A 12,528-nucleotide genomic window follows, 5' to 3' on the forward strand; every position below is an offset into this window, starting at 1 on the left:
GGAGACTGAGACAGGAGGGGGAGCGTAGGTTTGAGACCAGCCTCAACAACTTACTTAGCAAGACCCGGTTACAAAAAAAAAAAAAAAAAGGATAAACCTGGTCTGGGGGGTAGCTCAGCAGTAGAAAGTCTCTGGGTTTAATCCTCAGCACCACAAAAGAAAGTAAAAGAGGGAGGAAGGAAGGGAAAAGAGAAAATAAGCTTCCTGGGTCTATTAGCCCACCCTGTAAAAGCTGAGTCTGTGAGAGGGGCCAGTGGGCTGCTTGCTCTTCCCTGGGGGTTCTCACCCATCACCCTTGAGCCAAGGGAGCCCAGGCTTAAGAATAAGGTACACTTTTCTACTAAGAGCACAAAGGAAAAGAGATTGAGACAAGACCAAATGCAGCTTTGGAGAAATAAGCATTCTTGGGTCAGGCATGGTGACACTTCCCCATAATCCCGGTACTTAGGAAGCTGAGACAGGAGGATTGCAGATTTGAGGTCAGCCTCCAAAATTTAGTGAGACCATGTTTCTTTTTTTTTCTCTCTCTTTCTTTCATTCCTTCTTTTTCTTTTTTTTTTTTCTTTTCTCTTTTTCTCTCTCTCTTTTTTTTTTTTTTTTTTGTACTAGAAATGGAACCCTGGGGCATTCTACCTCCAAGCTACACCCCCAACCCTATTCTTTATTATTTATTTTGAAACAGGGTCTCATTGAGTTGCAAAGAGTCTCACTAAGTAGCTGAGGCTGTCCATGAACCGCTTTCCTCCTGTCTCAGCCTCCCAAATGCTGGGATTACAAGCGTGCACTACCATGCCCAGCTTGAGACCCTGTTTCAAAATAAAAAGGGCTGGGTATGTAGCTCAGAGGTAAAACAGTCCTGGGTTCAGTCTCCAGTGCCAAAAACAAAATATTCTTGGGTTCTGCCCAGGTTTATCTTTTTTTTTTTTTTTTTTTTTTTTTGCCGGTCTGGGTATGGGACCCAGAGGCATTTGACCTCCAAGCAACACCCCTGCCCAATTTTTTATTCTTTATTTTGAAACGGGGTCTCACTGAGTTGCGAAGGGCCTCACTAAGTAGCTGAGGCTGTCCGCGAACCGCGATCCTCCTGTCTCAGCCTCCCAAATGCTGGGATTACAAGCGTGCGCCACCACACCCAGCTGTTTCTCTTCATTTCTGCTTCATGTATTCTGCAGCAGTTAAGTGCATGCACATTTAGGAGGTTTATGTCTTCTTAGTAAATTGACCTTTTTAGCATTACATCCTTTACTCTTTTTTCAGATATAGCCACTCTAGCTTTTTTGGATTAGTTTTTAATGATAATATCTTTTATATCCTTATCATTTTAATCTATCATTATATTTGATATGAGTTTTATACAGATAGCATATAGTTGGGTTGGGGGAATTGATTTTGTTTGTGTGTGTGTGTGTGTGGTACTGGGGATGGAACCCAGGGTCTTTTCTATCTCTGGGTTATACTCCCAGATTTATTTTATACTTTATTTGGAAACAGGGTCTCACTAAGTTGCTGAGAGCCTCACTAAGTAGCCGAGGCTGGCTTCGAACCTGTGCGATCCTCCTGTTTCAGCCTCCCAAGCACTGGGATTACAAGCATGAGCCACCACGCCAGGCTCTAGTATTACATTTAAGTTACCTGTATGTTTTTTACTGTATCGCTTCTCTTTGGTATAGCTTTGGTAGTGGTTACTGTAGGGATTTCTTTTTTTTTCTTCTCCCCCCACCCCGGTATTGGGGATGGGACCCAGGGGCATTCTACCTCTGAGCTTCATCCCCAGCCTTTTTTTTTTTTTTTTTTAATTCTTTATTTTGAAACAGGGTCTCACTGAATTGCAAAGGGCCCCACTAAGTAGCTGCGGCTGTCTGCAAACCACTATCTTCCCATCTCAGCCTCTCAAATGCTGGAATTACAAGCGTGAGCCACCACGCCCAGCTTTACTGTAGGGATTGCAATGCATGAAATCTCTGTGTCTTCAGTCTGCTTAGAATTGATATTAAACCCATTCCAAATGGAATGTAGAGGCCTTGCTACTGCACAAGCTTTTTTTCTTCTTCTTCTTCTTCTTCTTCTTTTTTTTTTTTTTTTTTTTTTTTTTTTTTTTTTTTTGCGGGTCTGGGGATGGAACCCAGAGGCACAGAGGCATTTGACCTCCGAGCTACACCCCCTGCCCAATTTTATAATCTTTATTTTGAAACAGGGTCTCACTGAGTTGCGAAGGGCCTCACTAAGTAGCTGAGGCTGTCCGAGAACCGCAATCCTCCAGTCTCAGCCTCCCGAATGCTGGGGTTACAAGCGTGCGCCACCACACCCGACTATCACACAGGCTTTTTACCCTCCCCAACTCCATGCTGTCTTGTGTGTGTTACATACACAACCATTGAAAACCCTGGCAGACAGTGTGGTATGTTTTGCTTTCAATTATCAAACATATTTTAAGAAACTCAAGAGGAGACAGATAGTTTTATATTTGCCCATCCAACCCAGGGCTTCACACATGCTAAGTAAGCTCTACCACTAAGCTATGCCCCAGGCCCAGCACTTTTTAAAGGCTTTTTCAGGTAACTCTAACACCTGTGAATTGACTTTTCCTGCTTCTTTGGATCCTGGGTAATTTTATTTATTTTTATTATTATTTATTTATTTATTTAATGGGTCTGGGGATGGAATCCAGGGGCATTCAACCTCCGAGCTACACCCCCTGCCCTGTTTTTAATTATTTTGAAACCACTGAGTTGCAGAGGGCCTCACTAAGTAGCTGAGGCTGTCCAAGAACCACGATCCTCCGGTCTCAGCCTCCTGAATGCTGGGATTACAAGCGTGCGCCACCATGCCCGGCTCAATCCTGGGTAATTTTAGATTTTATGTTTTCAAGTCATGTTAACACAGTTCTGTGCCTGGTTTAGGTTCTATGCAGAGCGTTGGTATTTCTGTCTTCCTTCACCCAGCTGGGGTCAAGCTGTGAGTTCCAACCAGCCTTCTGTGGGTTGTGGTTTCAGAGTTGGTTCCCCTTTTAAAGCCTTTGCTGTGCTACTTGAACCTGAGTCTTGGTGGCAGCCTTCTCCTTAGTTCAGTTTTCAAAGCTTTAGCATGTTGTTTAGGGCCAGCTCAAGGGTAGGTCCAGGAGCTCCTCAGCCAGTTTCCAAATTCATTTTTCTGAGCTCCTCTGTCCATGGTGGCTCTGTGCTGGCCACCACCTCCCTATGCCCACCGCCCTTTTGGTCCTTTTGCCAGAAGGTTAGGGCTTTAGTCTTGTACTGAGCTGTGTACCAGAACGGAAGGCTGCTCCTGCCAGTGTGGCCATACCAGTGCCCTCTGCACCCCAGACCGAGTCAGGTCCAGGCAGGGGAGTGAGGGGGCGATGGTGGCACACACGGGCTACCTTCTCCTATCCGCCTGCTGCAGTTACTTCTCAGAGGCCTCAGAGCAGCTGCAGGCAGCCTGCACAGGTGTCAGCTGCATTTGAGGGAGAAGCAGGGCTGTGTATCATCTCACTCTAGCCAGGACTGGATCCGCCCTACTTGAAGACACACCTTTGCAGCTGGTTCATCTGATGCACCTGGCAGCCTGGGGTGCAACCACAACTGGTGTATTCCTAGCAGCAGGCTGAGGGAGTTTCTGTTTGGCCTTTCAGGAGACCCCTACCAAAGAGCTGGGACACTGTGGAGGAGAAGCACATGGCCCTGGGCCAAACAGCCCCGCACCATCCTCCAGCTCACCCTACCTGAGCAGGTGCATGAATTCTGAAAGTTCCACGGATGAAGAAGGTATTTCACTTCATTGACTAGTTTAAAAAGAAACAGGAAAATAGAGCTTTGGATAATGTAAGCATTGTTGGAGGAGAATGTAGCTTGTCACTTGACTAGTTTAAAAAGAAACAGAAAAATAGAGCTTTGGATAATGTAAGCATTGTTGGAGGAGAATGTAGCTTGTTGCTTTAAGTGACCCCCCTTGCAACACGCGGGCAGCGGCTCCGCCATGTGTTGGCCGAGCCAGTGTGTCTCGTTGAGTCGCGCACACCTGTGCTTGGAGCTCTGCCTCTCTTCCTTATCGTGGATTGATAACTGGCGGTATTTTATTTTCAGGTGGTGGCTTTGAATGGGATGATGACTTCTCCCCTGATCCTTTTATGTCAAAGACAAGCAACCTTCTCGCTTCCAAGCCTTCTCTTCAAACATCCAAGTACTTTTCTCCCCCGCCGCCAGCCCGGACTACAGAGCAGAGCTGGCCGCACGTGTCTCCCTGCTCCAGGTTCTCCATCTCTCCTGCCAACATTGCCAGCTTCTCTCTCACGCACCTCACTGATTCAGACATCGAGCAAGGAGGTGAGAGGTGCCCCGTGCGTGGTGGGTGGGTTTCGGCCAGAGGGTGTTCCCTTGGACTTGAAGGCATGATAGTCTGATGTGTTCTTACTGAGTAGATTACAAACTCGTTTTTTATAAAGCTCCCACAACCTGCACGGCGCGCTCTGGGCCACACCCTTCACTTTAGGCTCACTCCAAGGGTTCATTACTGCTTGGCCTGCTGGGCTAGTGACCAGGCCAGAGGTGGGAACCAATGCAAGGTTGCCTGGCTCTGGAACTCTGGGTGTCCCCAGCACCTAGAGTGCTGCGCCTGCTTTTCTTTTCTTCCCCTCTGCTGCTGGTTCCTTCAGAAAGGGCATACTTGACCTAGGGTTTTTAAATTGAGCCCGGTGCCCTCTGGCTCTGCCCCTGGGAATGTTGGTTTTGCCATTAAGTCTTGGTCTCTGTGTGATACCCGAGGGCCAGATGGGAATTCATGGGCAGGGACACATTTGAAGAGGCAGTATCTGAACATATGGGTCCTTTTTCCCCGTACCTAGATTAAAAGATACAGGTTAATAGGTACCTTTTTTTATTTGAAGTTTACAGATCAAATAATAAATGTGAAATATAAAGAGCTTTTCTTTATGTTTGCACTGTTTTCTTGGGCTGATTAGATAATGCCGTGCCTGACGATCTGTTGGGGCAGGCACGCGGGTCGGGCTGGTTTTCTTTCGTGCCCTGAGCGTGGACGTGAGCCGCCGTGGGAGCCGAGCAGCTGTGTGTGCAGAGTCACAGGTGCCGCTCTGAGGAAGGACGGGGCGGCCGGACACGAGCTGCAGTTCCTTTTCCTTGCCTTGCTGATCAGAGACTCTCCAAATGTTACTGAAATGATCATTTTTAAAATCCACTTTGTCCTGTGGTTCCTCCCCCAAATAGGCAGCAGTGAAGACGGAGAAAAGGATTAGGTGCCTGCGATGCACTCTTGAGGCCAAGCAGCACTTCTGCACATCAGCCTGAGCAAGAGGCCACGCGTAGGCTGGCGGAGACGGAGAGGACTCGGGAGGTGGCGGGAGTCGGGCCTCCCCTGCAGCCGCGCACCTCACGCGTTTGAGTGCTCCCGTGCCGGCCACCCTGGCAAGGTGGCCACACTGCGACGCTGCTCCCGTGTGGGTGGCTTCTCTACAGTCAGCCTGTGCCTCCCAGTCTAGCACAGGTGCCATGGAAGGTGCGCCGGGGGAGCAGTCACGAGCGAGCCATATTTATTGTTTTTAAAGAAATCACTAATTGCTCTCTGTAATTGCACTGTGGATAAGTGTTCTAAGAGTCCCAATATTGTACAGAAGCATAAATTATTCAAGGAGAATACGGCAGGTCAAGCTGGTGCTATTCACTGGTTTGATTTTTTTTTTTTTCTGTTTTTATAGTTTATTTGCTCTGCATGGTACTTGTAAAGCTTAAATATTTGAATGTTATGCTGTCTTCAGAATCGTTGGAACTGTACATAGGGTACTCTTTCATAAATGATATTGATTCTGAATGTTAATGTTTTATGTAATTATAGGAAATATTTTTGATGAGTCCAAAAATACCACTGCTTCATTGATGAAATCAAATACATTTTATTTGTTCTCAGTAAGGTGGTTTCCTTACAGCAAACGTGGTTTCTCTGAGCAGCTGAAGGCTCATGCAGCGTGTGTGAGTGCCCACCCTGCTCCCAGTGTCTGGCTGTCCTGGTAAAAATCGACAGGAGGTGTACCCTGAAACTCAGCTTTAGATCACTTTTCCCTGGGGCCACGTTCTGGTGTTGTAGGGTGGCATGGCAGGCCAGGCAAGCTGCAGGCAGAGTATGGCCACCACCCCACTTAACTCCCCCCCAAAATGGCCTGCCTGCTGTAGTTCTTGTGAGTCCTTCCTTCAGTAACATGGGGCCTCTGGCTAGGTTGCCTGCATATAATCCCAGTGACTTGGGAAACTGAGGATGGAGGATTGCTTCAGTCTTGACCAACTTTGGGAGACCCTGTCTCAAAAATGAAAAGGGCTGAGTGTATAGCTCAGTGGCAGAGTGCCTCTGGGTTCAATCTCCAGCACTACAGAAAATTTAAAAAATGAAAGCCGGGTACCTCGGAGGCACAGACATCTCTGCAGAGGGCCCAGCAGCCGACAGTGATTTGAATAATTCTGTTTGGCCACTTCAGGTGTGGTTGAACTCTTAAGGTCTCCAGGGCTGGGGGTGTACTTCAGTGGTAGAGCGCCTGTCCAGCGTGCTTGAGACCCTGGATTCCATCCCCAGCACCAGAAAAAAGAAAAAACACCTCCAATGCCGGATGTTCCCTTGGAGCCACTCCAGATGCGGCCAGTCTCTGTAACCCAGGAGAGAGACTGCACCCTGCAGCTGTGAAGAGGAGGCCAAGGGACCACAGCAACCACAACAGAGCCCCTGCAGCTGATGCACCTCCTGTGTAGCCCCAGATCATCTGCACAGCCCTTCCCTTCTGCACCAAGAACCACGTTCTCCTCTTGCATTGAAGGGGCCGGAGCACTTCCAGTGCAGCTGCACCGACTGTCAGGAATCAGGTGTCCCTGACTCCAAGCTGACCTCGTTCTGCCACCCTGGAGTTCTGCTTTGACATCAGGAAGTCGCTGGTGGCTAATGCAGCGCAGCAGCACCGTGGGTCCCCTCACACTGGCCCTTCACTCCAGATATTTTCCGGTGCTGACCTGCTTTCCAGACTCCTGCGAGACAGTAGGAGACCCTCCAGACCCTTGCTGTGTGGTGTCAGTCAGAGGAATTCAGGTCCTAGTCAAAATGCAAATGTGGACATTGGCTGGAGTTTACATAAATCGTAAATGGTGACCTTTATTATGAATTCCGATTCACCCCGTGAATTTTCATACTAAGCAATAACTGTCCAAAGCAAGGAAATCCAGAATGGAGAGTGTCCCCTCACCCCCTCTCGGTGAGCACTGTGCTCTGCAGAGCCCTGGATCTTGTGACGGGCACCTTAAAAACAGGGCATTTGAAGGTGATTTTGCCAAAATTGTTGTAACTCTGAATTTCTGGCTGTGGAGAATTCTTGAGTTTCCCGAATTTTTACCTCTATCTTTCAGTCTTAGTTGAGAGAAATGAGATACAATTATGTTAGCTTTTTCAAATTATAGGTTTGAGGAATTCCGATTTAATGATGAAAATCAAGCAGATCCATAGACTATACATCCTTCGTATATAATCAGCCCAAGATGAATTTACTGATATTTTGGGACTGTACATTTTTAACTATGTGTTAAGGCAGTTTTAACATGATACCCATTTTAAGTCTATATCTCTCATAATTAATTGCCAAAAGCATTTTATACCTGAGGGTGGGGGGTGAGGTAGATCTTACTGTGGTGTTGCATGGAAGGAAAGACTTTATATTTCCAATAAACACGCGAGTCAACATGTTCTTTTGGACTCTCAAGCAATACAAAGAAATCAAGTTAAATAGACAACACTTTGGCCCAGTTTTGAAGTGTTAGCATGTACTTTCTTGTTCAATTCAGGGTTTTTTGTTTTGTTTTTGTTTTTTGGGTTGGGGTGTGTGTGTGTGTGTGTGTGTGTGTGTGTGTGTGTGTGTGTGTGTGTTGTGTTTCATTTTAACTAATAAGTTGGTTGCCGGTGATGGGCCTTACGAACATGCTAATAAATTATGCAATGAAACAAACCATTGGCATTCTCAAGATGAAATGGGAGGTTTCTAATACCTAATTATATTTCTGATGATATTTCCTGGTCTCCTTTGGGTAGCCATCCAGGATCTGTCCAACTTTATTAAGTCTTACTTTGATGGAGTATGTGTACCCTGAATCCTTTAATATGAATAATCTAACCTTCGTTTCCTTCCTAGCTAAGTGCTGATGTGTGTTATCAAATGACTCTGTCACATGTAGAAAGAAGTGTAGAGAAAGTGCTTCGAGGTCCTTCCGAGACTTGGATCCTGTGTCTGGGTTAGAAGCCATTTATTCATCTTAAGGGCGAAAGAAGACAACTGAATTGAAAACAGAGCATCCATTCTATTTTTAATGTTCAGGCCCTGACTGTTTCTATGGAGATGGTTTTATCTAAGAAAAGTCTTTGTATGTCTTGCTGCCCTAAAACACTTTTCAAAACCTCTTCCTTTTATTCACACTTCCCATGAGGTATTTGTAGAGTTAATGACCTATTTCATGTCTGTCCAGAGAAAAGGAGGCAGCTCTTCCTACTCCTCCACCCAGCCCGTCACCTGAAAATTCAGGTACAACCCAAGTGTCATACTCCAAATGTTGGGCTTCAGAGCTTTGGCCTCTTGAGAAGTAGCCTTAAAAAGAGAATGGGTGAGCCGAGTGTGGTGGTGCATGCTTATAATCCCAGCATTTGGGAGGCTGAGACAGGAGGATCTGGGTTCATGACTAGTTTCAGCTACTTAGGGAGACCTTTTGCAACTCAGTGAGACCTCGTTTCAAAATAAAGAATAAAAGATAAGGCTGGGGGTGTAGCTCAGAGGTAGAATGTGCCTGGGTTCCATCCCCAGTACCGCAAAAAAAGAGAGAATGGGTGTGCACAGTTATTTCAGACTTAAAGAAACAATATTCCTAAGTAGTAATGAGGTTGGTGCCGTCTTGGCTATTAAAAAAAAAAAAAAAAAGCTCTCTTTAGTATATAAATAAGTACTTAAAGATATTGACAGTATTGCATTACCAACAACCTGTTCAGGTCAGCTCCAAGGGCTGGAACACGAGCTAAGTTGTTGAAGTCCGCACAGGCATAACTGGGTCTGGGTATTGGGACTGGGGTATATACCACTGTTTTCATCCCATCTGCAGATGAGGACCTGGGGGCGATCCCACCTCCCAGGTCTCAAGCCCATCAGGTTGTATTTACCACAGTTGGAAAAGGTTCACGGCAATATAACAGTTAATGAACTTTCAGTTTAAATTGTGTACATTTTTAAATTGTAAGATTTTTACTGTATATTGATGCATAGTGTGATTCAATAAATTGCTTGTAATTTAAAAACTATTTAATATTCAAAATAAATATAGTTATATATTTATAAACTCTGCTGCTGCTGCATTTATTCCATGTTTCTCACTCTGCAAGAGTAGGGCAGGTGTGGGCTGCCACTGCCCTGCTGTGGGCATCCAGAAGCTGCCAAGGTCTCCGAGTCCCCCACGGTACTCCAAACACAAAGGCTATATCATTGCTGGGGAACTCGTTTTAGGTAGTAGCTGTGCTCCCTTGAAGTGTATATATGATCCAAAACCTTTGCACCTACTGGAAACTTCAGAAGCAGTTCAAATTCTGAGGTCCTTCCTTGGTCCAGCCTCAGAGAGCTCTTAGCCAAAAGGCTAATCTCCACTCAAAACAGACTTTTACATGGTGTCGGGGGCATCCCCATAACCCCTGCCTCTGCAGTCCTGGCCCCCAGTCCAGGGGACCAAGAGGGAGGAGACAGCCTCTTACCACAATCGGAACACAGGTCTAGCTTCCAACCCCGAGGGCCACAGGTGTGGCCCTCGACAGTAGAGGGAGACCTTAGAATCCCCATTCAGAGGTGCCCATGATATGACAACATGGCCCTGGCTGCCACGTGAGAGCTCACCCCAAGATTCTTAGCTGGGTTTGGGGCATGACTTATTAGCCTCTGAGCAAGATACTGCTTTTAACACCTCTGCATCCCCCTTAACAGGTGGAGAAACTGAGGCAAGGGGTAATCAAGTACAGCAGGTGAGTTTTGAGCCCAAGCTCTCTCTGCTCTGGAGACCCCAGAGCCAGGAATTGCCAGCCCTTTCTCTCTGGCCAGAACACACTGCTACCAGGAGCTCCTCCTGTGCCTTGCAGCGATGGTGGTTGGGTGGAGAAATAAAGGAAAGGGTGAGAAGCGTCCCTAAGGCCTTAAGAGATGCAGGAAAACACCAGTTGGGGTGTGCTGTGACTGGAGGAGCCCAGGCTCTTTATTGTTCAAGGATGTGGCTGCTGCTCAGGAAGCCATTAGATCCCAAGTTTGGAGTCAGCCTGAGCAACTTAGACTGTCAAAAAAAAAAAACAAAAATAAAACCTTCACGACTTGTGTGTGTAGCTTGTGTTCTCTGAGCCTTAACCCCAAAACCAGGTGCAGCGGCCAGGTGTGGTCCCGGGGCTTCCTCCACCGGCCCCCAGAGAGGGCTCGGACTGTCATCCGTGGAGTGGGCCGCTAGCCCTGCACTGGGCGGCCTGGGTTCAGGGCAGACCACACAGGCAATCTGCCCTGCCGGCTGCTGGGCCGGGGGCGATCCGCGGCTTGGGTCTGAGCTTCTGTCTGCTGCGCGGCCAGGTCCTAGCAGGGGGGTGTGGCCGCCCACCCAGCCCGCAGGTGCCGCCCCGGCCCCGCCCCCGCCCAGCAGGCTCATTTACATGCGTCCGCGGCCCCGCCCGGGGCGGCTAAAGCGACGTGTCCTTGTCCCCCGTGGGCAGCCTCGGCGCGTGCGGCTGCGGAACCCCAGGTAACCAAGGGTCTGGGTGGTCTGGGTGGGGTTCGGGGAGGGGGCCTAGAAGCAGGACCAGGTGGCTGCTGGGGAAAATCTAGATGGTGGTTGCAGGGAACCTCCCCACCCCCACCCCCGCCCTCGCGCAAGTTGGTGCCATCCACGTGGTGGGACTAGGGCTGCTTTGGGACCCTGGCAACTGTCAACCTCTGACCTATGACAGCTGCCCCATGTCCACAGCGGCTCTGGTCCCAATATTGTCCCTGCCTGTGTCACATCTAGTGGGTCAGGAAGGTGAGCCTGCTTTCCAAAGAAGCTGCTTATCCCTGGGGTAAAAAAGGAGGCATTGCGGTCTGGGGCAGAGGGGCCACCCTGAACCCGGGTTGAGACACAGCTCTAGGTGGTCTAAGCAGACAGTCAAAGGTTACCTGAGCACAGAAAGCGTCCGGATGCAGTCAGGGGCAAGGGACAGAGTAAGGTCCCCAGTCAGCGTGAGCCACCCCCTCACCAGGAGAAAGGGGGTCATGGGGTCAGAAAAGGGGCCTGGATCAGTGTGAGATCAATTGAAGGAGAGGGCTGGGGGGCAGCCCTGGGCAGACTCGGGCCACTGAGGCCTAGCCCCAGAGGCACCTGAGCTCAGGGTTCAATGTGTGCCTGGGAAGGACCCTGGGTCACCATGAACCGAGAGATCATGCCACTGGCCACGGAGCCCATGGTATGCACAAGGACTCGGACAGCAGCCATCCCGAGTGTCTAGGGGCCATGCTGAGTGGCCTGTGTTCTGAATTTCAGTTCCAAGGGCCTCCCCTCCCAGCCACCACCTCCTGGGACAAGCAGTCCAGAGTCATGAAGACCAAGAACCGGCCCCCGCGGCGCCGGACATCACTGCAGGACACCGAGGTCACCCCGGGGGAGCAGACACCCGACCGGCCTCAGGCGGGCTCGGCGCCCGAGCTGGTCAAGGGTCTGCGGAGCAGGACAGCCCGAGCAGCGGGGGCGCGGGCGGAGGGCGGGCGCCGGCGGCCGGGGCCAGGGGGCCGGCGGGAGAGCAGCGTCCAGCGGCGGCTGGAGAGCAACGAGCGCGAGCGGCAGCGCATGCACAAGCTCAACAACGCCTTCCAGGCGCTGCGCGAGGTCATCCCGCACGTGCGCGCTGACAAGAAGCTCTCCAAGATCGAGACATTGACGCTGGCCAAGAACTACATCAAGTCGCTGACCACCACCATCCTGACCATGTCCAGCGGCTGCCTCCCGGGCCTGGAGGGGCCGGGCCCCGCTCCGGGCCCCAAGCTCTACCAACACTACCAGCAGCAGCAGCAGCAACAGCAGCAGCAGCAGGCAGCAGGGTGTGCGATGGGGGCCGCTGAGGCGCACCCGCAGGGCCACCTGCAGCGGTACTCCACGCAGATCCACAGCTTCCGAGAGGACACCTAGAACCCGGGACCTGTGGAGGGGTGGCAGTGGTGGCCCGGCCTGCTCATCCCAGCTCTGGTCTCTCCGTGCCGCCAGCCCCAGACCAGCGGTGACACTCCTGCAGTTACACTCCAGCGGATCCATTTTCCTTGAATGCTCAGCTCGGCCACGTCCCTGGAGCAGTTTCACCTCCTCCCCTAGGGGGCACGCACAGGTCTGGTGGCAGCCATGACTCTGGGCAGCACGTACCCCGCATCCCCAGGGCCTGCTGCCCTTCCACTGAGCCAGGGGACGAGGCTGGCGTGGACAGGCCTTCGTGTCCGCAGTGAGTTCTCCACCACTGTGAGGCTCCCTC

General features: G+C 49.9%; 2 protein-coding genes across 2 annotated transcripts in view; both read left to right on the forward strand.

Moving 5' to 3' along the window:
* Window positions 1-5,245, forward strand: part of LMTK2 (lemur tyrosine kinase 2) — a gene marked incomplete at both ends in the record, with an annotated part of 113,229 nt that extends 107,984 nt beyond the window's left edge. The window contains 3 exons of the mRNA XM_080704443.1: window positions 3,629-3,761; window positions 4,080-4,319; window positions 5,217-5,245. Coding sequence (XP_080560569.1) covers window positions 3,629-3,761; window positions 4,080-4,319; window positions 5,217-5,245 — 402 coding nt within the window. The remainder of the gene's footprint in view (window positions 1-3,628; window positions 3,762-4,079; window positions 4,320-5,216) is intronic.
* A 6,361-nt stretch (window positions 5,246-11,606) lies between these two features.
* Window positions 11,607-12,194, forward strand: BHLHA15 (basic helix-loop-helix family member a15; the record flags this gene model as incomplete). The annotated part of the gene is made up of 1 exon (XM_080702103.1): window positions 11,607-12,194. The coding sequence occupies one exon, from the start codon at window positions 11,607-11,609 to the stop codon at window positions 12,192-12,194; it is 588 nt and encodes a 195-aa protein (XP_080558229.1).
* Between the last annotated feature and the right edge of the window lie 334 nt (window positions 12,195-12,528).

The sequence above is a fragment of the Muscardinus avellanarius genome, assembly GCF_963383645.1.
Source record: "Muscardinus avellanarius genome assembly, chromosome: 10".
Taxonomy (NCBI): Eukaryota; Metazoa; Chordata; class Mammalia; order Rodentia; family Gliridae; genus Muscardinus; species Muscardinus avellanarius.